General features: G+C 36.4%; 2 protein-coding genes across 2 annotated transcripts in view; both read right to left on the bottom strand.

Annotated features, from left to right (window-relative positions):
• LOC136241922 (uncharacterized) overlaps positions 1 to 14,973 on the bottom strand; it is a 28,935-nt gene extending 13,962 nt beyond the window's left edge. The window contains exons 1-16 of the mRNA XM_066033307.1: positions 14,964 to 14,973; positions 14,526 to 14,544; positions 14,307 to 14,394; positions 13,746 to 13,831; positions 10,217 to 10,273; positions 10,051 to 10,166; positions 9,523 to 9,632; positions 9,374 to 9,463; positions 8,213 to 8,390; positions 7,213 to 7,356; positions 5,764 to 5,802; positions 4,528 to 5,709; positions 4,220 to 4,474; positions 2,811 to 2,926; positions 2,617 to 2,730; positions 1,497 to 1,781 (exon numbers count right to left, since the gene is read on the bottom strand). Of these exons, the coding sequence (XP_065889379.1) occupies positions 1,497 to 1,781; positions 2,617 to 2,730; positions 2,811 to 2,926; positions 4,220 to 4,474; positions 4,528 to 5,709; positions 5,764 to 5,802; positions 7,213 to 7,356; positions 8,213 to 8,390; positions 9,374 to 9,463; positions 9,523 to 9,632; positions 10,051 to 10,166; positions 10,217 to 10,273; positions 13,746 to 13,831; positions 14,307 to 14,394; positions 14,526 to 14,544; positions 14,964 to 14,973 (2,889 nt within the window). The remainder of the gene's footprint in view (positions 1 to 1,496; positions 1,782 to 2,616; positions 2,731 to 2,810; positions 2,927 to 4,219; positions 4,475 to 4,527; positions 5,710 to 5,763; positions 5,803 to 7,212; positions 7,357 to 8,212; positions 8,391 to 9,373; positions 9,464 to 9,522; positions 9,633 to 10,050; positions 10,167 to 10,216; positions 10,274 to 13,745; positions 13,832 to 14,306; positions 14,395 to 14,525; positions 14,545 to 14,963) is intronic.
• The window catches only part of LOC136246729 (leishmanolysin-like peptidase), a 204,942-nt gene extending 183,102 nt beyond the window's left edge, over positions 1 to 21,840 (bottom strand). Inside the window, exons 1-4 of the mRNA XM_066038296.1 lie at positions 21,720 to 21,840; positions 21,483 to 21,566; positions 19,266 to 19,725; positions 15,082 to 15,180 (exon numbers count right to left, since the gene is read on the bottom strand). Coding sequence (XP_065894368.1) covers positions 15,082 to 15,180; positions 19,266 to 19,725; positions 21,483 to 21,566; positions 21,720 to 21,749 — 673 coding nt within the window. The 5' untranslated portion in view covers positions 21,750 to 21,840. The remainder of the gene's footprint in view (positions 1 to 15,081; positions 15,181 to 19,265; positions 19,726 to 21,482; positions 21,567 to 21,719) is intronic.
• Positions 21,841 to 22,867: the final 1,027 nt, after the last annotated feature.

Here is a 22,867-nt window from a genome sequence, read left to right as displayed (position 1 = left end):
CTTGTTAGCATCAAAATACGTGTGCGCATGATCGATAACAGCAATAATGAAATAAGAGGCGGTGGGATAAAAAGGGATACGGGCGGGGATGAGAAACAATTAATCAAGTTTGCTAGGCCTAACGTATGAACCTTTCACTTTCACAAACATACATCACTGTACGTAACAATAATGTCACATAAGGTGGCCATGCATGCAAGCTACGTACATGGAAATGTGATTTACCAGTTCTTACAAATGTACCATTAACCACTGCACACTAACTACAATGCCTTAGTTACTTGACAAGCCATGTTATCTGAAATGATGTACCCACTATACTGTTTGCTGCAGCAGCCGTTTCACCTCAAATGTTGTCTCTGTCTCAGAAATTCAGTTTACAGCACAACTCAGTATCTGTCTTATCAGGACTTCTGGACTTCATGAACTCCCGGTCTCCGTCCCTATCCTTAGTAAGACCAAATGGGTTGCACTGAATCGATCTGCTAGATTGAAACTTCACACAAAATGTAGTATCTACGGTCTGTATATTCCACTCCTTGTCCTTATTCACAACGATTGTCACGAGTAACAATTTATGCTTGTAGCAAACCCATGGAGAGTGGAAATTTGACTAAATTACACTGGCCATCATCTTAAATTTCATCAGAAGCATCCATGGTTTCCTTTTCTTACTTCTTTTCTTTAAAATACACCAAAGAAAAATGAAACAACTTTGCTGCAAAGACTGAATACGCCGGAGAATATGCCATGTGCATGGCCCATTCAAAATGGTGGCCGAAAACTGGGTGTGGTTTTGGGACAAGAAGCGATGTCAAATCCCCACTTGGGGTGTTGGGATGCCCGGTGGTGGGGGGGGGGTGGGGCATGAAATTGACAAGTGAATTATATCTTAAATTTTGCTAGCATAAACATTTATGATGATAGTTATGATGATAGTTATGATGATGATGATTAGCACGAGTGGCTATTAATTGGTATCGGAATACCTAAATTACAGATACCAAAATGCCTAATATCGGTTCCGATTCGATACCGATCCGATTATTGGTGGAACACTAGTTTATACCAACAATTATTCCCTATGTGGCTACAGTCTAGGGCCTTACCTACATCACAGCAAATTGCATGAACCCACTACCACTACAAGTCACACCTTGTTTCATCTGGGAAGTTGTGAAAGGATATCTTTACTTCCCTTCCATCAATGGTAATTAGTCTCTTAAAGCATTAAGGTACACAACACTAATTGTGTGGTATTAATATTATGCAGCTAGTCAGCTTCAAATCACATAACTCACCACAGGAACTGGCCACAATTAAAATGACGGAACATTGTTGCTATGAAGGTGATGTAAGTTTGGAATGCGTCTATTGGAACTGATTGCATTGCTTAGTATTACATACAGTCACCACTAATATAGGTAATGTAATCTTTACTGAGCTATATCCATACATAGTGTAGCCAATAGTGCAACTATATACAAATAGATTACCTTGTCAGTTCCACTAGGGTAATAGCCTACTCTATCCCATGTTACAATTAGCAAGTTCTCAATTGATACATCTGTAGGATTATAAAAGGCTGCTCTTATTTCACTGGTTGCTCTAGCAAGGAGACCAGGATCAGTGCTCTGACGATAGTAAATATTTCCAGTTCCTCTGATGTCAACATCAGCCCAGTATGGTGCAATGATCTTATAAGTTCCAGTAAGAGGAAATGGATGTGTAGTGTGCTCAGAAAAGGTGTAATCAAAGCTAATGATTCCATTGACATTCACCTACAATATGTAGCTACATGTGTTCACACTTTCAAGCACACACACACACACACACACACATACACACACACACACACACACACACACACACACACACACACACACACACACACTGGCTAAGGATATGGGCTTGATTTTTTCACTGCTTTGTTTGACATCATTTCGTCATGAGATGTGCCTTATGACATACCAATGCATGGATCATGGACTTACCTTTGTCCTCCTTTGTGTCCCATTTCGTTTTGCTGACAGCCCAAGGTGTCGATTCACAGTAGTGCAATACATGGCTTCCCTACATTTTTAACAGGAATCATCTATATTTTCCATGGTTACTGGATTCATTGCAGAGGAACTTCTACTACTGTTATTCATTTGTTAAAACTGTGTAACAGACTGAGAATTGGTGAAATCGAAGCGTAATGGCCCTGCACCTTTCAGTTAGTAATTGATAGTTTGGGCACATGTTCAGACGAAAAATTAACTCTGGCACCACCCTTTCTTTTGAAGCAGTATGCAAGGGTTCCAAAAAAGTAAACAACAAGTATAACAACAAGTATAAGGAAAAGTTAGGATATATAAGTTTCATTAGGGATCATAGAATAAAAAAGTGAAATAAAGGGATACACCTGCAGATATACTTGTGAACTTTTAAACCCGACTACAGTCTATACCCATGACTGAAGTACGGATTAATGTTCACTAGTATATCTACAGGTGTAGGTGACCTCCCTTGTTTCACTTTTTTTTCTATGATCCCTAAAATTCCTAATTTTTCCTTAGACTTGTTACATTACAAAGTTTGGTACATACATACAGTATATACACACGTACGTACATATGCTTTCTTGCTGGGGTTTGTAAAAAGTGTAAAATCTTGAGATAAGTAGAAAGCTCCTGAGTTTCCATCATCACTTACTGATAATGACTGACTATCCCCAATAGGGTAAAGCTACAGTAATGGAATGTATTGTGTAAACGTTTGAAAAAAAACAGCATACCAGTTTAATATACACTATAACTCATACTTACTTTCTGAACAGTCTCACAGTGTCTACCATCATAAGGATCACTACAACTACAAGTAGATGTTTGGTGAAAATATGAACAAATGCCATTATTGATACAAGGAGATGGTTGACATGGAACTATAAGAATACAACATGATAACTTGAACATTTACATGTTCCAGGGGACAGGATTGGCCATGCTCCCCCAATTTTCCAGAACAAAACTGATTTTTAGATGTTAGACCGACAGTACAAAAAGCCATATAACTGTGTGTATGTCTACTAGTAAAAAAACATACCCTTGACCTTACCAAAGCTCTTGTGAGCTATAGTACTGTAGTAATCTACACTGCATGAAATAGGTTTAATAGGGCACTTGGATATTGTGCTACAGTACAACAGCCTACTAGTACCAGCCTCTCAGATACAGAGTATTCCAGAAAAGTCTCGGTAGGAGCATGTATCAAAATATCTGTGAGAGACTTATTGTCAGGCCACGCCACAATTGACACTACAGTAGGGTAGGTATAGAAAGTGGACCAGGGACCAAGTACCAGAGACCCAAGGTGACCCAACTTTTCTTGGAATTTTATATACATACTTCACAATGTTTATACATTCTATTGTATTAGATACCTCTGCAATGCAGTCTTGCAGCTTTTTCTCCATCATGGCACCTCTCACAATGTTTATATAGATCAATCAGAAATATATGTAACTCTTGGTTTTGCAACTGACTACAGTAGGCCACTCACGCTGCACAATTACTGTACCTATTTATACTAGTTTAGTACACTGCCTTGCCACTAAAGTTCAAAAACGTTGTTGAAACAAATGTTGAATCGAAATAGCTTTAATAAAGCGATCACTGCAGCAAGACTTTGCGCATCATGTATAGGCAAACACATGTCAGTGTTACCAAGCCCTTGATTAATTATAATACCCCCAGTTGCTAGAGGTATGAAAGATGAGAGCGAGTAGCCTATGGCCCTATGCTAAGCAGTACTGACTTGTAGGTACTCATAATTTCTTACAGACATCGTGTGAGGCACCATGACAGAGAAAGTGTGGCGGTTACACAAGACTACACGTTGAGACTTGCAGAGGTACCAGGTACAAGTACACTATGTACATAAAATTCCAAGAAAAGTTGGGTTCCTTGTAGGTCCCCAGGTCCAGAATCCATTGTTCATAACAGTGACATGTGACCAACAATTAGGCTCAATAATTCTACTTTTAGATTGCATCCCATAGGTGATAATTTTAACATTTTCTGGGGGTACACATGCCCCCAAAACCCCCTATCAGGAGCATGCTAAGTATACATATTGCACACTATAAGAAAACATTATGATACCTGTAAATGGTCCACCCAACCCAGTTTGGCTAGAGCCAGTCCTGTGTTCATATACGTACAGTACCGTATGTTACCTTGAGATTTAGCATTCTCAAACTCACTCTGACCATACAGATTAACAGCAGCTACAAACACAAGAGCATCATTGAAGTAAGGTAGTGATATTGTGTGTTGGTTAGCTGGAACATGATGATAAAATTTTCCACTAGAGTTAACTCTCTGTACAATGTACTGGTAAATGATTCCATTACGAACAACTGGAGGTGTCCATGTGACATTGATCATTCCATCAACTAGTGTTAGTACTGCATCTTGAACTGGTGAAGGAGCTGGAGAATAGTGTACAGATAAGATGTAGTGTATATAACAGATTTGAACATACCTTGTGATGGTAGGTCAGTGACTAGATCAAGTTTCATTCCAGCTGAAAGTGCATATGTATCAGTACCACTAGATCCATATATGATAGCTCCAAATTTAACACTGCCTCCAGAGAAAGATAGTGTGTGTCTACCAGAAGGAAGACTAAGAACAGTATAGTAAGTGTTTGAGTTAACTGTCTCCCAGTTCACAGTTGCAGGATAGTTATCAAGCAATATTGGGTGGACATTAGGATTAGTTTTCATAACAGTTAATGCAACACGACTGTTATTTGTATTGAAGACATAGTGATCTTTAAACTGGTCAACTGCTGGTATGATAGTCATAAAGGTAGTATCTTTGAATTGTATGATTAGAATATTCTCATCAGAATTAACTATGCAGTGATGATGAGTAATGGATAAAACAAAGTGTTGTCTAAAGCCAAGATGGTAGTTGTTACTCTCATAGTTGATTCCATCACTAGTACAGTTAATTGACACACTAGCACCAATATCAGATGATATCAACTTGAACATGTTTCCTATCAACACACTGACATTGGTGTGTAATACGAAACTGTTCCCCCATGAATTGAATGGAGGTATTTGCTCAATGAGAACTGAACAATTGTAAGTACTACCTGTAGCACAATAGTGACCAGAATAAAATGATATTGCTTTATTAGCAGTTACTCTAGAACCACTAAGATCTTCACCACTGGTAACCATCACTGACTCTCCAATATCTAGTGTAGTACTGTACTCTTCTCCATAGGAAATTTTAAACTTATTAATAGTTACATTTCTACTAGGAGCTATCCTAACCTCCACATTGTTAGTTAAAGCTGTAACTCTGAAGAAACTACCATCATTAGACAGTGTAGATACTGCGTAATACACAAAAGAGTGGCTGGCTTGTGGATTTACCATCAACATAAGACTATAATGTTTAGCTTGCGTCAGTGTGTTGGTGAACTCTGCACTTACCACTACTGATCCACTAGTTACTAAGTACATTACACTACCACTGACTACTGTATACGAATCTACCACTATGGGATTAATACATGTTGTACAGCCAAATAGTTGACAGATTGGAATTGTACCAATAGAATGTGGGATAATGTGTAACATGACACTGATGCTATTATGGAAACTGACTCCTCCAAATGACTCTAGATTGTGATCACTTCTGTATGTAGCTAATAGAATTCATACTTTATTAGTGAATAATACAGTACTATAAATACACTTACCAGGTAAAACATTTCCAAATGTATCTAGATCACTGATATCTATGTACATAATATACACAAAGCATTTCAAAATCTTATGCACATTTTGTAGTCCTTCAGAGGAGGTTGATCACAAGGTACCAAAGCATTTCTTCTCTTGTATAGCTTTGGAGCTTCGTGTTCATCCACATGCGGTTATCAACCATGATTAAGTATGAGAAATGGGTATGCGCTTAACAGGTAATATGCGCTTAATATACATGTGCGCTTAACAACCAGACTCTACAGTAATTGGGAACAGTACACTTGGACAAAATATGGTACAGTTATGTAAGGAATGTTTTAAAATGAACCCACTCAGGCACCACAATTGATCATGTGTGTGACATTGTAAATTGCTAGATTATATGAACATTTACTGATTGCCTGATCAGTAAAAATTGAAGCAATTTGGGTACTTGAGATAAACACTCCAAGCAAGATGACCAGTAATTATCACTTAAAGCACTGCCTATGTGCTCATATTAATGAAAAATACAGCACTCAGGGGATGTCTTGAGACTAATACAGCACTTAGTTTTCCCATGCACTGCATTAGCCCTCAACCCCCCCAGTGGTATATTTTCCATATGCACGTGTGGAGGTGCTTTATCTATATCATGAAGTATAATTCTTGACCAACCTTGAAGTACACTTGACCAACCTCCTCTGATAGCCAACATAGTTATTTCAGTTAGTATACATGATTACTTCGTAGTACATACGTACACAGTCAGTTTTTATTAGAGCATGCAGCTAGCTGCTACAAGTTACATTTATCTTATATGTGATAATGAATTAGCACTCTTGTAGTGTGCAGTATGTATCATTCTGGTTTAGTCCATATTCAGCTGCTAAGTTCATTGCAATAGTTGAAAATGTTAAGTCTTGAATTGTCATCAATAACAGTGATTTTGATGAAAATTGGTTAAACGATTGTACTACATTGTGCAATCCTATACATATGTAATAAAAAACACTATATGTATTGTGTAGTACAAACACAAAATGGATAACTTCTTGAAATAAACATACTGCAGCTGCACATACAAATAATACAGGGCATGTGGTACAGATGACACCCCATCACATAACAAGTCATATAGGTGACTGGAAAATGACCCAAATCTCATATTAGAAGTTTTAGGGAAAGAGATAGACTTCAAAATAGAGGCATACCATAACTAGTCATGAGATACGTAACAGGCTATGCTCTTATTTCACCATGTATTTTGTAGGACATGTCATGAGGTCACATGCAGGAAAAAAGATTTGCAATTTTACTGAAAGTGTTTTAATAACGGAAATCACAAGATTATACATGTAGATATTCATGATAAGCATTACATCAAAAACTCTTGCAGGCTTTTCTCACTGTATAAGTTTTGATGAGCATGAGCAATTGTCATAAAACTATGTTGTTAATCTTACCAAGTTCTGCTGTGGGTGGAATCACAGGTAACTCATTATAAACTAGTGGAGATTGTGATACTACCTCATCAGTTGGAGGACATGACATTATCCAGTTATCACTAGTTATCACAGCATGTCCATCTTGACATCCATATAGCTGCCCTGTTAGTGAAGATATTAATACAGATGTACAGTAGTGTGATAGATAATTGAAGTGCATGATGGTAATTAACAAAGATAGCAGATACAGTATACATATGCCAGATGTGAGCTCAGTGTATATAATTATGTAGCTACTGTATGTAACAAGGAAATAGCTAAAAGTAGTGAAACAAGGAAGGTTGCCTATACCTGCAGATGTACTAGTAGACATTTATAATCTCTAATTCAATTATGGTTATAGTCTGAAGTTTATGGATTTAATGTCCACTAGTATATTTGAAGGTACAGGCAATCTCCCTTTTCTCACCACTTTTTAGCCATTCCCTTGTTTCACTACTTTATTTTCTTTGATCCCTAATCCAACTTAAAATTCCTACTTTTTTCTTTTAATTGTTTTATTAAAGCTTTACAGCACAAGTGCTAAAAGGTCTGTACGACACCTGGTCCTACAGCCTGTATGTTTAAAGTTACAGAAAGGAGAACAGAAATCCATGACTGGACCTGGGAAACCTAATTTGTGAATCAGCATGTATGGCAACTTAGCAGATAAAAGGTAACTTTGAATTTTGTACAGTACAATGCACAATAATTAATTGGCAAAATATTCATTTGATGAATTTTCTTCAATTTGTAAACACTGTATGCTAAATTTAATTAACTCTTGTTTACTGTACAATACTGCATGTTTTGATGTTCAAAGTACAGTAATGATCAGCTGATAAGCTGCCCCAAGTGTGCCTTGCAGCGCTTATGGGTTCCTATTCTGTTGTGACTTCTATATACTATTATAAAAACAATATTGAATGAGCATGTGTTATTTTTACATGTACTCATTACACCATTAACGTATTATTACCTTCTCTAATGAGAGCATACTGAGCACTGTTGTTTGCTCTATACGAAGTTTGTTCCACACAAAGTGCATCAACTGTGCTTTTGTTGCCAAGGTAGATACCACAAGAATAAGATGCTTTGTATTTAACTCCACTGACACATATGGAAGTATTTGTGAAACTGTCCACTTCATCTGCTGACTAAAGAATACAATGTATGATCATGACATAAGATAAACTGGTGATGTTATGTGGCTTAAGAAACTATGCAGTGTGCCATTGACAGGAACAACAAAACAGTCAACAATGCAATTTCTGCACATTTGTAAATATACTTCCTTCTCAAATGATAGACATAAGTTGTAATTTTATGCCAGGTAAAAAGATGTTCTCATGACAAGGCTAAATGTGCTGTAGTTGCGTATTTCAAATTTTGAAATATGCACAATTATTTCTCTTCTTATAGTTAACTGTTGTTGCACACTTCACTGGAGAATCAAGCCAGCATTTATCATAGTTGAGTTACATGTACACCTGGCTGAAGGTACCATTTAGTTACGTAGCAGTTAAATAAAAATTAAATTTTATAGAGACTTTTTGAAGTGTTTAGAGTCACTCAGGGAGGTATGTTTGGAACAATACTGCTCAGCTATTGCGAAGAAAAGTTTTTGTGTGATATTATACTCTTGGACAGTAAAGCCCAAACCTTAATGATACATCAATACCATACTCTAGGCTTAACTATTCACCTAATTACAATGTCTTTAGTTAGTAAAATAGCTACTAAAAGTGCAAAAGAGAAAATAAGAAGCTACGTATGTAGCAAGGATCAATACAAAATTAATGCTGAAAGGAAGATTGTAACCTAGCATTTAATTTATATGAGGTGACAACCATCCTTGTATCAGTGTGTATTATTGTACTGATCCCTAATACAGTAGCTAACTTATTAAACAATGGCTTGTTAAAAATTTTTTGTTGTACATCTTGTCAATAGTGAGCACCAACATTGTGAAGAATGGTTCAATGGCTCTAGATGTATCTAAAATGTTTGACAATGAAATCATTGTAGCCACTTGGCTACCACCTTCTATTTTACATTTTTACATCCTCTTTTCTTGAAGGCCACACCATTTTTCAGCTTAGCTGTTTTGACGTAAATTACAATCAAAGTAAAAACATACTATTGAGTTCTCAGCTCGACAATAGTGTTGAACCTTATAAGCAATTGCCACAGGACAGTGATCAAATCCAAGCCATATAGAGCAGTTACCCTGTGGTTTAAATGTCAGAACAGATACAATAACAATGCTGCTTACACTGTACACTGTACCTTGCTTAAATGGTCATGAGTACACATTGGATTACTGTCATTTACATCACACAAGTACGGATAAATGGTAATGTTTGAACATGGATGAGTTAAAAATGGACATCCCAATCCTGTATGTACATATGTAAAACACCGAATACATCTAATAACAGAGCATTTTATATTCATTGTGGGTTACACAAATTCTTGAAGTATTACAACATTACAACTTGTGTGCAATATCAATTGTTGATGTACCAAGCTCATTGTAAGTAATAGTTAGAACTCATATTAGGTGTCTTTGAGGATTAAAAACCTGAGGTGACGTAAATAATTACTGAGGTGCAACCGAGGTGATTATTGACATCACTGATGGTTTTTATATCCTCCAAGATACCTATTGCGAGTGTTCAAGTGTTTTAGACAATGGAAATTTCACAACTTTTTTCACCCAGGCTTTTGAGGGTCGCACTCTTTTTTCAGCTTGGCTGTTTTTGAGTAGATACAATATACATATAAGTAACAGTATGTATCACACAATTTACTCACCTTTTCCCCATGTCAAAGGAACCTGGTTCAGTTCATGTAATGCAGTATAGTTAGCCTTGTACCATCTACTATCTTCTAACAAGGCTACAGTGAACTCACTCAACACTTCATAATCACTGTAATAATGTACATTATACAATGAGATTATACACTATTGTGAGGTTACTTTGATTTGTATCCATTCATAAGTTCATGGCTGAGTGTCCGCTTCTCCCAGTGGGAGCTACAGAAACATACAGTGTCAAGACACTCTTTTTATGTGGCTAAAGAATCTGAAGTGCCACACTGTAGGGGTATATTGACAGATATAGTAAAAAGAAAATGTAACTTTTACAAACACGTAGCTCTGTGAACTTTTATCTAAATGGAATTAGCTTTACAGTGCAGTTGTCTGGGGAAGTCAGCATACCAAATTTGAAGGAAATTGCCGTAGCCATTTCCAAGATAGAGTGACCAAAGTATTGGGTTTTCTTTTCTGTGTTTTTTCTGATAATACACTGTGTAAAAATTGTTATAAAACACAAACATGTTGTCTGATTGGGATGCAATACACACATACTGGAGGCCTAAATGTTAATATGTAGCAGTACCAATTTTGTACAAATTCTATGAAAATTATATTCCTTGAGGTATGACCAATTATTCACATCAAAAAGATCAAATTTTTGCCATGCCTACAGGGTAAACTGAACAAGAAATAAGTTGAAAATTAGTCTGTAGATTAAGTAGCTATCATAGGAGTACCTTTCAGTTATTTGAAAGAAGTCAATATAAAGACTATGAAGATATATAATGATTATTTGCCAGGTAAACCATCAAGAAACATCAGTACATAGGTGGATTGATCATCATAGAAAAGCCTTCCAGTGGTTCTGAAGAAATCACATTAAAAAATTAAGTTATACTGCAAAAACCAACTACTGTACATGTAACAAGTGATCAATCTAGATACTCAAATAGCGCAGTTATCCTATTAGAAAATTCAGCTGCGAACAAGTCCCCCTGTAAAGAGTTGAACTACATCACAAGTCTCCATGTAGACAGCTCAACTCTACAATAAGATAGGAAGTTCAAATACAGTACTTGACAAGTCACTGTGTAAAGAGTTTAGCTACATACAAGCAAGTCACCACATTGAGAGTTCAGATGTTGCAGGTCACCCTGTAGACAGTTTGGCTATGTTACAAATCACCTTGTAAAGAGTTCAGCTATGTAACAAGCCACCCTATAGACAAAGAAATCAGTTACATAACAAGTTCAATGCCCTGATGAAATTTTTTGTTACCATACTATTCATGTATGGAACAAGTCACCCCATAAACCATTCAGTTACTTAACAAGCCACCCTGTAGTGCATTCAGTTACATCAGTAGATTTTAGAATGTTCAGCTATGTGATAATTCTGATTACAGTCCCAAATTTGTTTCAGCATACAGATACCACAATAATTCAAACAGACATACAGATCACAAATTAAATCTTCACTCTTCTTTATTCCTGTAATAAAAAAAATGACAAATACATGTAGAAGGAAACACCAAAGCTAGCCAGTTTTGGGGTATGGCCTTGCAATAACAAACAAGTGATATCAAAACAGCCAAGCTGTGAAAAAGGGTGAGGCCCTCCCAAATAGTCAGGGTGAAAAAGATGTAAAATCAAAAGTTGCATAAAAGGAATGTCTTTTTATAGTGCCAATTGTGTGATTATTAAAAAACGATGTGCATTAATATTACAAGTACTATACACCAAAAAAATTTGGAATTTTTTTTCAACTAGTCTAAGAGTAGGTACTATATCACATCGATAACAAGTACTGAAACAAGTCGCAGTAGTCCATGATATTAAATCACAGTACAACAATAAGAAGTGTTATATCCTTAATGTGCTCAAGATACTGTAACGGAAATGTACAGTAGGGATATAACACTTCTTATTGTTTACTGTGATTTAATATCATGGACTATATACTCTGACTTGTTTCAGTACTTTTTATTGATGTGATATGGTCCCTACTCTAGTTGAAAATTCCAATTTTTTTGCTGTTACAGTACTTGTTTGTTGACTTTTTTTGTAAATAATTATTATGACTGGTGAACTCACCCATACCGCATCTGAAATGGCACCATGCACCCCAGCTTGTTAATTATCGTCTGAAAAGTGAAGTATCCATTACGCTTTGTTGTCAGCTATGTTCAATCTGTTACACAGCATTTTGAATCAAGAACTGTTCGAAAAGTACCTCTGCAATCCCTGCATACCGAAGGAAATGGTGCCCCGCACCCCAGTTATATCAATCATTGTCTGGATGAAAAGTGAAGTATCCACTATGCTTTGTTGTTGGCTATGTTCAACCCATTATGCAGCAGTATGAATCAAGAATCGTTCAAAAAGCACCTCTGCTAACAAAATAGCTACTATGAATAATATGGACAATTTCCATTACGAAGAGTAGCCATCACGTGTTACCAACAAATCAACACTTTCTGCTGTCAGCAAAGATGAATGGGACACAAAGGAGGACACTGGTAAGTCCATGAAGAATGCATTGTACGTACTGTGGTATGCCAAAGGCACCTCTCGGACCAAAGCGACGTCGAACAGTGAAAAAGGCATTCCTATAGCCTTAGCCGTTATCGAGTTACGCTTGTCTGAAGGTATCAGTCAGTTTCTTACTCAATCAGTCAGTCACTAGAAATTCCGTTAAATAATTTTTTTTAAATTCTGTAGCAACTTGTAGAGGTGTACCGATGTGGGTTTTTGGCATGTACCGATATCCGATATTGATGCCACCAAAAATAGCCGATACCCGATCCGATATTTGCATTATAGTTAAAAGAGTACATTTACCTACCCTACAACAACATGTGCATGTATTCATTGCCATACTCTGCCTGTGGTATACAGCTTGGGTTTCTATTGTGCAATCCAGACAATTATAGGCACCCACAAACATTTTTATGTATACTCCCATGAAGCCTTATACGGATATTTCTGCATTACTCTACATTCTAATGGTTTGTGAGAAAACTGGTACAGCAAGTTTCCTTGGTTATCCTGTGGGTACTCTATAACTGCTTCATTTATAAAGACTGTGATAAGTTTTCCAGTAACAGACAGTAGAATTGCTTGTATTTATATGGCTTCTCATAGCGTAGTGTTTGTTTCAGAGTGAACAATAAGCCACTGGCACTAAAGAGCCACATGAATAACGTAGAAAACCAATGCACAATCCATTTATGTACAAACTATTGCTAGTGTATAAATTCGGTAGCGATATCGGTCCTCCTGCTTTTCTGTACCGATACCAATATTGGTAAAAATTACCATATTGGTGGCCGATATTATAGCCGATCCGATTATCGGTACACCTCTAGCAACTTGTTGAAAGTGTTTCGGGTCAATCTGAAAGCTTTTTTGGGCTTAATTTTACCTAACCAATACTGTCTCATCGTCGTCAGGGGAAATTGACGCTGTTGTTTGGGTGATCTTATTTCGTTGGCCACGCCTACTCCTTTGTGGTCCCTACTATACAGTAAATATCATACTGTATGATTACAGCTATTTTTTGGCTGCCACCTTTGATTTTGTATCTTTATCCACCTAAGGTTTTGGAGGTTTTCACAGCTTGGTTGTTTTGGTATAGACTGTATATACAATAACCGTGGTGAAAAATGAAACATGCGTATATAAATTACCTAACAGTTCCTGATCCTCCCTCATTTTCTAGGTAAACACCTTCAGTGTCTTCACATGAATGATATGATTTACCAAACTCCACTGTCTATTACATAAATTACAGCATAAGAAAGAATTAGTTAGGAATGCAGCAAAACTAAATGAACATGAGTCAGTGACAAACATCTATTGTAACATCTTTATTGGTGTAGCCTCAACATATACCTGCTGTTTCAGTTACTTTTACTTTCGTGGGTGCACCCTGTTGTGCAGCTAAGATTTTACATGAGGATTTATTCATTTTCAACAAAATGTCAGAAGTTTAAATCTCAACATTCAACATCGATTCATGTAGTATTACTGTACATGAGTGATTTAAGTTATCCTACGTATGTAGAAACATGAACTGAGGTGTTGAAGATCATGTGAATTATAATGAGGATTGAAAAACCGTTGCTACATGTAAATGACTCACAGTAGAGGTCATTTTTGCTATTGAGGAGGTCACTTTTACTTTCTTTACTGCGTAACTCACTACCACGAGTCTTGATCTACATACAGTTTTATAGTCATTAACAAACCTTAGGGCCTGTGAAAATGCTGGTATCTCCATATGGTCCATTAATACTCTTGGCTGCACTATAAGTAGCTCCATATTCATTAACATACCTTATAAAAATTATGAATATACAATTAATATACAATTAGTAGTGTATTCTCACTTATCAAACAGACTTGAAGAAATCCCAGTGCATGTATCATTTCATGCATGAAAAGGTTTTTCATGGCTTCACTCTTACTTTGATAATCTCTCAGAGCCTACACATAAAATCATGACAACTTAAGACTACAATGATACGTATGATTTAAAAAATTTAATTTGCAATGCATTTACCAAAATAAAGTTTCACTGCAATTATTAGAATCACATAATATTAATAATTTACTGAAATACTTTAATAGAGCAGTTAATACAGTCTGACATACTCTAATAAAATAGTCACCTTTTGAGCACAGTTCCTGTAATTTGAAAGCATGATTCTGAGCTTGATTTTTGTTCAAATGCATAATAGGTAAACGTTTAAGCATAATAGGCCAGAGCCCATCTACTATTCTTACCCACAAAGACAAAATCAGTGAATAGTGAACCAAAAACATCAACAGAGCATTTACTGCTGTATAGATAATAATAAAGAGTTTGAGATATGTATTACTATTATGTAAGGTTTTCGGCTCACATGTACACATATTACATAGCACATATGCAGATAATAATTAAAATGCACACATGAACAAGACAAAAATTAATACTAATGCAATGGGCACATACACACAATACTATGTAAAGTCTTACCGATGGGCATAGGTTAAGGTATCCAGCCACTGGTCTATCATTTCCACTGATGTCTAACATACAATGTGAAGCATAGGCTAAGGTGTTTTCATGACAACTAGCTACAGTATACATAAGAAAAAAAGGCATTAAACATATTCACACAAATGCACTTGTAAGCTAATTGTGTACGTGCGTGTGTATGTGTGTGTGTGTGTGTGTGTGTGTGTGTGTGTGTGTGCGTGTGTGTGTGTGTGCGTGTGCATGTGTGCGTGTGTGTGTGTGTGCGTGCATATATGTATGCGTGTGTGCATGTGATAGCTATATCATGGCCACGAGGGATTTGCTTGACATGTCAAATCATGAAAGTTACGGCCCACAGGCTTGAGGGGACGGGCATATATAACAAGCAAATCCTAGTATCCATGGTCTTAACATTTGCAATCAAGTGTGACAACACTTGTGAAGGTTTTCCAGAAGTGGTTAAGATGAAGTAATCATGTGACAGTGTGATTTTACTCACTGCTTTTCCAAGCATGTCCTGTACTTGGATAAAGTTAGGGATGCGTTGATTTCTCAGGCAAATTTTTGGCATAATGGGTTGAGCAAAATGCTGGCATAATTGGTGCAATTTTTGTGGAGAGGACATAAATATTGCACAAAAGATTACTCTAATAGAACAATCACACTCGATAAAATATACACAACACCTAGTTAATTGTTACGAGAAGAGTATAACGATTGAAATACCCTAATAAAGCAGTCACATAAGCAATTGTATAGCTAGTTTCTTGCTATATATGGTAATTCACATAAGCAATTATATTGCTAGCATCTTGCTATATATGGTAATTCACATAAGCAATTATATAGCTAGCGACTTGCTATATATGGTAATTCACATAAGCAATTATATAGCTATAATCTAGTAAGAGCAAGTGCAGATCAAGATACTCTAATAGAACAGTCACTTTAACATTAAATTGTAGCTTAATAAAGTTATATGCTGAGCAAAATAGATAATTCTTGAGCAAAACATGAAGCATAATAGGTGAAAAAAAGAATTGCTAGAAAGAAAAATAGGTGGAAAAAAGCAAAATAGACTGGTCCCTAGATAAGGTCTGGTTATTTATGCCTAGATCATATGCTGACAAGTGAATTTAGCCTTTGTGTGTTGATAAAGCTCATTTTTTACTTATTTTAAAATTTGTTATGACTGTATCATGTGATCCATGCAACTTATAAAGCTGAAATTCGGTGAATGCGTGTAGCCTGGTGAGTCATATTGAGTTTTTAGGTAGAATGTTAATCACCGAAGAGGTTGATAATTTATATACAGAAATGAACATGTGGTCTATAACATGTGTTAGTGGTTGATAATCCTGTTTTACGCAGTCTCAGTTTAATTGTGCATACCTTAAGGTTACGGAATAATTTAAAATGCGTGGGAGGAACAAATTACAAAACCTGCTTTAAACCAAGCAGGGATAAATAATTTCAACAATTGTGTTGTGTTAGCAATACAACTAATTGTGCTTGTTTGTCTTTACTGTAGAACAACGACTGTTCTTGGGTGTGTGGTCCACAATAGAGTTAATGTTTTATAAAAACGTACCGCCAAAAACCAGACTAACAGATTACTGAATCCTTATAATTTCAACACAAGTGACTAAGCAACTAAAATATCTAGATCCTGTGGAAGCGTGTTTTTAAGTTACTGGTTGTATAGACATTTTATTGAACTTTTAGTAGTTTTTTCGAGTGAAACAAGCTCTTTGAAGGCTTGTATCTGAGTCACTGGGAAGAAACATGCCAAAAACGCTTCCACAGAACCTAATAAATTTAATATACAGTATCACTATGCCCCAGAAATGCCAATAGAGTCTACAGCTTTTGCTGTATTTGGCAGTGGAAAAACATGGTATATAGTCAGTGTTGGGAGTAACGCGTTACTTACGTAACGCGTTACGTAATATTATTACTTTTGTTGTAACAAAGTAATATAACGAAATACGCTATAAAAGGGTAATATAACGCAAGTTACTTTACTTACGAATGTAACGCGTTACCGAAGTAATATAGTTACTGTAATGAGTCTAATATTACGTAATATTATTACTCCAAGTAACGAAGTTACTAATCTCATTAGTTATCCTCTGAGTAACGCCTAGCCACAACGAAGTAACGAAGCCTACTGAATGAAGCTTATTCATCAGCTTCTTACTTATAACCAAGATTTGCACATTGTCCAACAACGCAGTCATGTCACGTGGTAAGGTGGTAGTTTCACACATGACAGCTTAAGGCTGTGGACACAAAGTAATATAATATGTAATATTATTACAGTTACTTTATTTTATGGGTAATATGTAACTGTAACTAAATAGTTCAGTTGTGGTCACAAATATGAAGGGCTTCACCTTCATTTAAAACTTTTCACGCTGCTAACTGGTTTTATGGGCTTCTGAAAAAGTATCGATAGGCATTCATAATTTTGAATGATTGCCCATGACTATACCGTAACCTTAAGAACAATGTGACCAACAGGTATATGATAATAACAAGAGTTAACAATAATCCAACAACTGAATGTGTTACAGTATAATACTCTCAATAGCAGCTTGATGTATTATATTGAAATGCGTCAAGCGATTAGCCAATAGAATTAGTATTACAGTTTGTCAAGGTCCCTTGACAAAAATCTGTAATACTGATTTGATTGGCTATAATAATGTGGTGTGTTCCTATTAGAAGTAAATGTCCGACTTGACAACTAGAGTTACCATAGTGATAGATGCCCCATGCATGGCATAGCAACAATATGGTTGCTTAGCAAGGTAACCTTTGCTAGGGTAAACATCATTTTGAGATCATAGCAATGGTTGCTAGGCAACGGTTACTAAGTGTGATCGGTGTATTACAGTGGTTATTTTTGAATTTCTGTTGCCTAGTAACAGTTGCTATGGTTGTCAGATTAATTTGCAATAAGACGGATAGCTGTGGTATTCGGGATTAATAGTTCTCGCATTGTAAACAGGAAGGAAATAGTGCTCGGCTTCGCCTCGCACTATTTTACTTCTTACTGTTTACAATGCTCGCACTATTAATCTCGAATACCACAGCCACCCATCCTATTACATATACTAATAATAATATGCATCAAACAGTTCTTAATGTTTAATAACAGCCAATGCACACTACCTTGGAGTACAGCATGATACTGCACAAAATAAACTGCAGTGTGAATGCATCCTGGCCAGGTATAATTGCTTCTATTGGCCACAACAGGCATTTTCTGCATTCTAAAAGTTGGGATAAAGGTATTCTACAATGTGACTATAATGTACCATAAGGCATGCTATGCTTCTGGTAAGCTCCCAGCTGTTTTGTTCTTACTACTATAATTAAGCAGCTATAACACTTAATTGCTTATTCTTTGCTTCATTGCTACAATTTCAGTACAGTTTTAGCTCCTAAACAAAGAACATTTTATTATACATTGTGTGCTTATTCTAGCTCATTATTGTCCGGCACACACAATCCCAAGTGCATGCTTTCTGGTAGTAGTGTGAACAAGAGGTGACTTGAGTTAGATAACCAGGATTGGCCTGAGTTGAAACTAAGTGTGAATGGGGTGTAAAGACAGTCTAAGGCAGTTGTGAATGTTACGTGTTTATGAGATTCACATAGAGTGTTAATATATACTGTAACAGCATTGTCAATGAATTATGGGATATTTGGCATCACCTTGTTCCACCAGTACAGCTTTTATAGGATATTGTAGTTATGTACATTGTACTATATACCCATGTATTTACTAGCACTAGTGCAAAATGCATACCTTACAAGCTAGCTATAGTATGTGTGATTGTTCTACTAGGATTTTAAGTAATGCCTATTCTATTAGCCATTTTCATGCAAATGCAATGAGTTGCATTTTTATCCCTGCAGCAATTATGCTCAATGCCATTTCCAGTCTGCTATGCCAATTTTGCTAGCACAGTATTTATGAATGTGATGACGATAATTGGCACAAGTTTATTGATCTGTACTGGAGCAAAATTAACAAACAATATCTATCAATATTGAAACAGCAAAATTAATATTGGCACTGATTTGATACCAATCTGATTATCGATAGAAGAGAATCTATAGATGTGCCTTGGTTACACCTACGTATACAACAAAATTTGCATGTTTAACTCACATGAAGAAGTAGCTGATATAAACAGAAGATAGTCAGCATTAGGAACTCCTGAGCCATTGGGACCTTCCGTAGTACATGATCCACTAGATGATGTACAAACCTCTCTGGTACCAATGTATGAGAGTGGAATGGTAGCAAGTTTACCACAACTATAATCGCTCTGATGTAGTAAGGATGATTTACACTTCCCTTCATTGGAGCCATAGGACCAGGTATCACAACTTGGGGGAATGATTAGGTTACCCTGTACTGGGTGGACCATTAGAATACTCTCAAGAGTCTTAATACTGTCAGATAATACACTGTTAGGTCCTCGTACATATGAGTCAGCACTAGAGTCTACATTGGTATATTCCAAATGTATCCTGATGTTGGAATAGTCCACTGAAGATTGTCTTTTGTTTATCTTTCTTCCTGTCTGACTAGCAAGATCCACCATGTGTGGGTGTCTCTCTGCTATCTGTATGAAAATAACACGAGTTCTGTTTATAGCCTTAGGCTGTTTACCCAGACTGTATCGTAGTTATCATATTTGTAGTCAATGTATTATATATACATACTGAAACTGAAATAACAGGAAACTAAACATCCTGTTAAATCATTTCCTGCCACTCCTCTAACTACCCTGCTGTATATGCATATTGTTCATTTAAATTTTATAGCTATCAGTAGTAGCTATTGCATAACATTTCAAACATGAAATGGAATTAATACATACATATAAAAATTATATACATGTATTATGCAGTCACATTTTACAAAGTATTGTGGTACCATTATTATATTAAGTTGGCAAGACTAAAAGTTGGTATTTTGGTATGTCAAAAATTTGTAGGATAAACGTTTCTCTAATTTACTGTGCAGTCATCTGATCATTGAACAATTTTAATGTCTTGGAGAAAAATTTAACTTTTACTGTTTAACCATAATACAGTAGACCATGATATGTGACCGGGCCTGCGAAAATAGGGCATGTGGGCACAAACTACACCCAGTCACACTATAGGTCATATCTCAGTATTGGAACTGAATATTTACATTCTATAACTTGCATCATAACGCCAATTAAATGCTCACTAAGAGCTGAAAATTGCATTGCCATAGCATAATGGTACTAAGAGTTATGTACGATGGAAGTTTGAAAAAGTAGGCAAAAATCATGTGCCCAACATGCCCTATTATTGCAGGCCCGGTCACATATACAGATGCTTCTTCCAGGACAAATTTCACTCTCTGTAAATTACAACTGGTGAAATAGCCCTGCACATGTAATATTTGTAGTGATATAGTGAGGTGACTAGTTTGTCACAATGTGCTACTGTACCTGTAGACATTCACAGTATAAGAAGAACATAGTTGGTAAGGAACACATTAATTTTCATTCAAATTTACATTCAAATAATATCACCAAATCCACTACACTTTAGTCCCACCAAACTGGCATCATTTACAATGATCAAAGCTGTTTCTGACATGAGTACTGCATACCTCATAATTTCACCACTTACGGATAACTATAGCTAGATCGAGATAGAGCAAAATCATTGCCAAGATTTCAAGATCTCACAATTAAAAACGTAAATTTCTGTGTTGCTAGTTATGTGGCTTTAGAATTTTGTCCTTGTAAGCAGAAATGAAAATTTCAAGATTTCATTTCAAACAGTAAGATTTTATGCCTTTTGCTGACCCCTCAAGCTACATACTGTCAGGGTAGTCACTTCTATACTGTCTGTTGAACCGGATCAAGATTCGATCAAAGGGCTTTTGTACAGTGGATCAAGTGTTCAAGACATCAACAAAAAGTGGCAATCAAGCACCTTTGAAAGCAAACTTTTAGCAACATGAGAGGCTTTAACAGTTGATGCTCTTTTTTAGGTGAAATCAAGCGATCAAGGCAAAATTTTGACGATCAAAATTCTTGCTACCCCTTGTATGACCATGCTTCATGCTTTGTTATTTCTTCAACCTTCACATGCAAAATAAAATGCTAAAACTGCTTTTACATTCAAACACCACTGCACACTCAATGTGCAAACATATACAATACGTATCTGTTACAGAAACCTTATTTCTACAGTACGTAGCTACAGCAGAACTGCACCCCGGGATTTAAAAAAAAGATAGTTGCATGTGCTGTAGCACACAGTTTGTGGGGTGGCACTGCCGGTATATACGCAGCACAATGACAACAAATGAGCCACTAGAATAGCCACCTACCTTGTCATGAATGCAAACTGGAGGGCTATGACCGATCGCTTTCCTTCCGTGGAGGGGACCAAGTCCGATAGCAACAATCATCAACTAAAGGCAAAATGAATACAATTAAATTAAGGGAATTACACACCAGCACCGTGGTTCATGTATACGTTACTAAGGGGAGTGTCCGACGATGAAGCCATAATAATAATTTTATACACATACATAGTCCATGCACATCAGTAGCTACGTAGTTACCTGTAACAAAACTTCGATCTTAGTTGTCATGATCTAGAGTGAACTTTGCTTTTTCACTCGAATTCTCTGCCACGCTAGTCTATACTCTCCTGGAGGGCTGGGACTAGACCGGATATTGGTGATTGAAATCACGCTTATAGACGGGTTGCCTTTTTAAGGCGTGGTCGTTTTACCGTAAATTTTCCGCATACTTTCCGAGTTCGCTAAGTCAAAAATGTATTACGGCTAATGGAGAAAATGAACGTTTCGGTTAACTTTAGCAAGCAAGCAAGAGTTAGCCAGTCTTCAGAACAGAAAGTATGTTATAGAGAAAGGTTCGAGCTATAACATATCCAGCATGTAAGGTGAAGGCTGAACGAGAAGATGATTTTCTCTCAATCTAGGGTTCAGTTTGGAAAGCGATAAAACTCGCTGAAAACATTCTTTGTAAGACTTTGCTACTACTTAGAATGATAGACTGGATGATTGTAACTCACCTTGTACCTTTGAAGAATCAAAAACGTTTGTCAAACTATATTTTAAAATGGGTTCAAGTTTTTTGTTGACTTTTTGACCAACATTGTAATCATGCGTGAAACGGAAAGTCGCGTTTGCTCGCGTTACACAAGGGACACGTCCTAAATAGGCAACCCGTCTATAGCTAAATTGGCTCCTAGACTAGACTTACAGGCTCAGCCTACACTAAGCCGTATGTTGTTATATATTTCTGTAGATGTAGATAGTTATTTATTAGGGAAAATGTTTATTGCATCTAATTAATTTATGATGTACAGTAATTGAATGGGTGTACAGGCTTTTAGCCTCAACCCAAATCACATCATAATAAAAATTATCATTTGGCATTCATGGTAATATCTTGAAATGGATTGAAAGCTTTTTGTCTAATAGAAAACAACAAGTTGTACTAAATGGTCATCAGTCTTGTTCCGTACCAGTTACTAGTGGTGTGCCCCAAGGCTCCATGCTGGGGCCTCTACTATTTACAAGTTTGTGAATGAAATACCATCAATTGTGTCAAGCCCTGTTCTAATATTTGCTGATGACACGAAAATTTTTCGTGTCACTAGAAATAAGGATGACTACACCATGTTACAGAATGACTTGGATCTACTCCACAGATGGTCACAACAGTGGCAATTGAAATTTAA

The sequence above is a fragment of the Dysidea avara genome, chromosome 1 (genome assembly GCF_963678975.1).
Source record: "Dysidea avara chromosome 1, odDysAvar1.4, whole genome shotgun sequence".
In the NCBI taxonomy this organism is placed as follows: Eukaryota; Metazoa; Porifera; class Demospongiae; order Dictyoceratida; family Dysideidae; genus Dysidea; species Dysidea avara.
This window is presented reverse-complemented; position numbering and strand designations above follow the sequence as displayed.